Raw genomic sequence first — 544 nt, forward strand, 5'->3', positions numbered from 1 at the left:
GCCCTGGATGCTACCAAATGTCCCCTGTGGACAGGGGTACTGGTACTGATGCTGGGTGCCAGCCGGGCAGTAGAACCCTTCTGGGCAGGGCTCAGGCTCTTCCGACCCAACGGCGCAGAATGATCCTGTTTAAGAAAAATACAAACACACTACAGTGGAAGATGTTTGACTAGGATCCGTGAAAGACTCTGAAATGCTGCCGCAGCCTCCGTCATACCTTCTGGACACATGATGCACGACGTTGCACCTTCCTGCGGCTGATATGTGCCGCTGCTGCAAGGAAGGGCTTCTGCACTTCCTTCGGGGCAGTAGTGCCCTTCTGGACAAATATTTGCGGCATCAACAGGAGTTGAGCTCCCCTTCTCACAGAAGAAGCCTGAAAGCGCGCCGAACACATGTCGAAGATGTACTTGCATGAGCGGCTCAGCACACAGCATACAGCTGCTGGGTCTCTTATTGCTGTTCGGAATGCGTCAATCTTTCTCACCAGCAGTGCAGTATCCTGAAGGAGCTGAAAGACCAGGGAGTGCGCAGAACTGGCCAG

General features: G+C 54.0%; 1 protein-coding gene across 1 annotated transcript in view; it reads right to left on the reverse strand.

The window, feature by feature from the left end:
* Window positions 1-544, reverse strand: part of EMH_0031840 (uncharacterized protein) — a gene marked incomplete at both ends in the record, with an annotated part of 8823 nt that overhangs the window by 261 nt on the left and 8018 nt on the right. The window contains 2 exons of the mRNA XM_013494571.1: window positions 1-125; window positions 218-376. Coding sequence (XP_013350025.1) covers window positions 1-125; window positions 218-376 — 284 coding nt within the window. The remainder of the gene's footprint in view (window positions 126-217; window positions 377-544) is intronic.

This window comes from Eimeria mitis, genomic scaffold, assembly GCF_000499745.2.
Source record: "Eimeria mitis Houghton genomic scaffold, Emh_scaff1205, whole genome shotgun sequence".
Taxonomy (NCBI): domain Eukaryota; phylum Apicomplexa; class Conoidasida; order Eucoccidiorida; family Eimeriidae; genus Eimeria; species Eimeria mitis.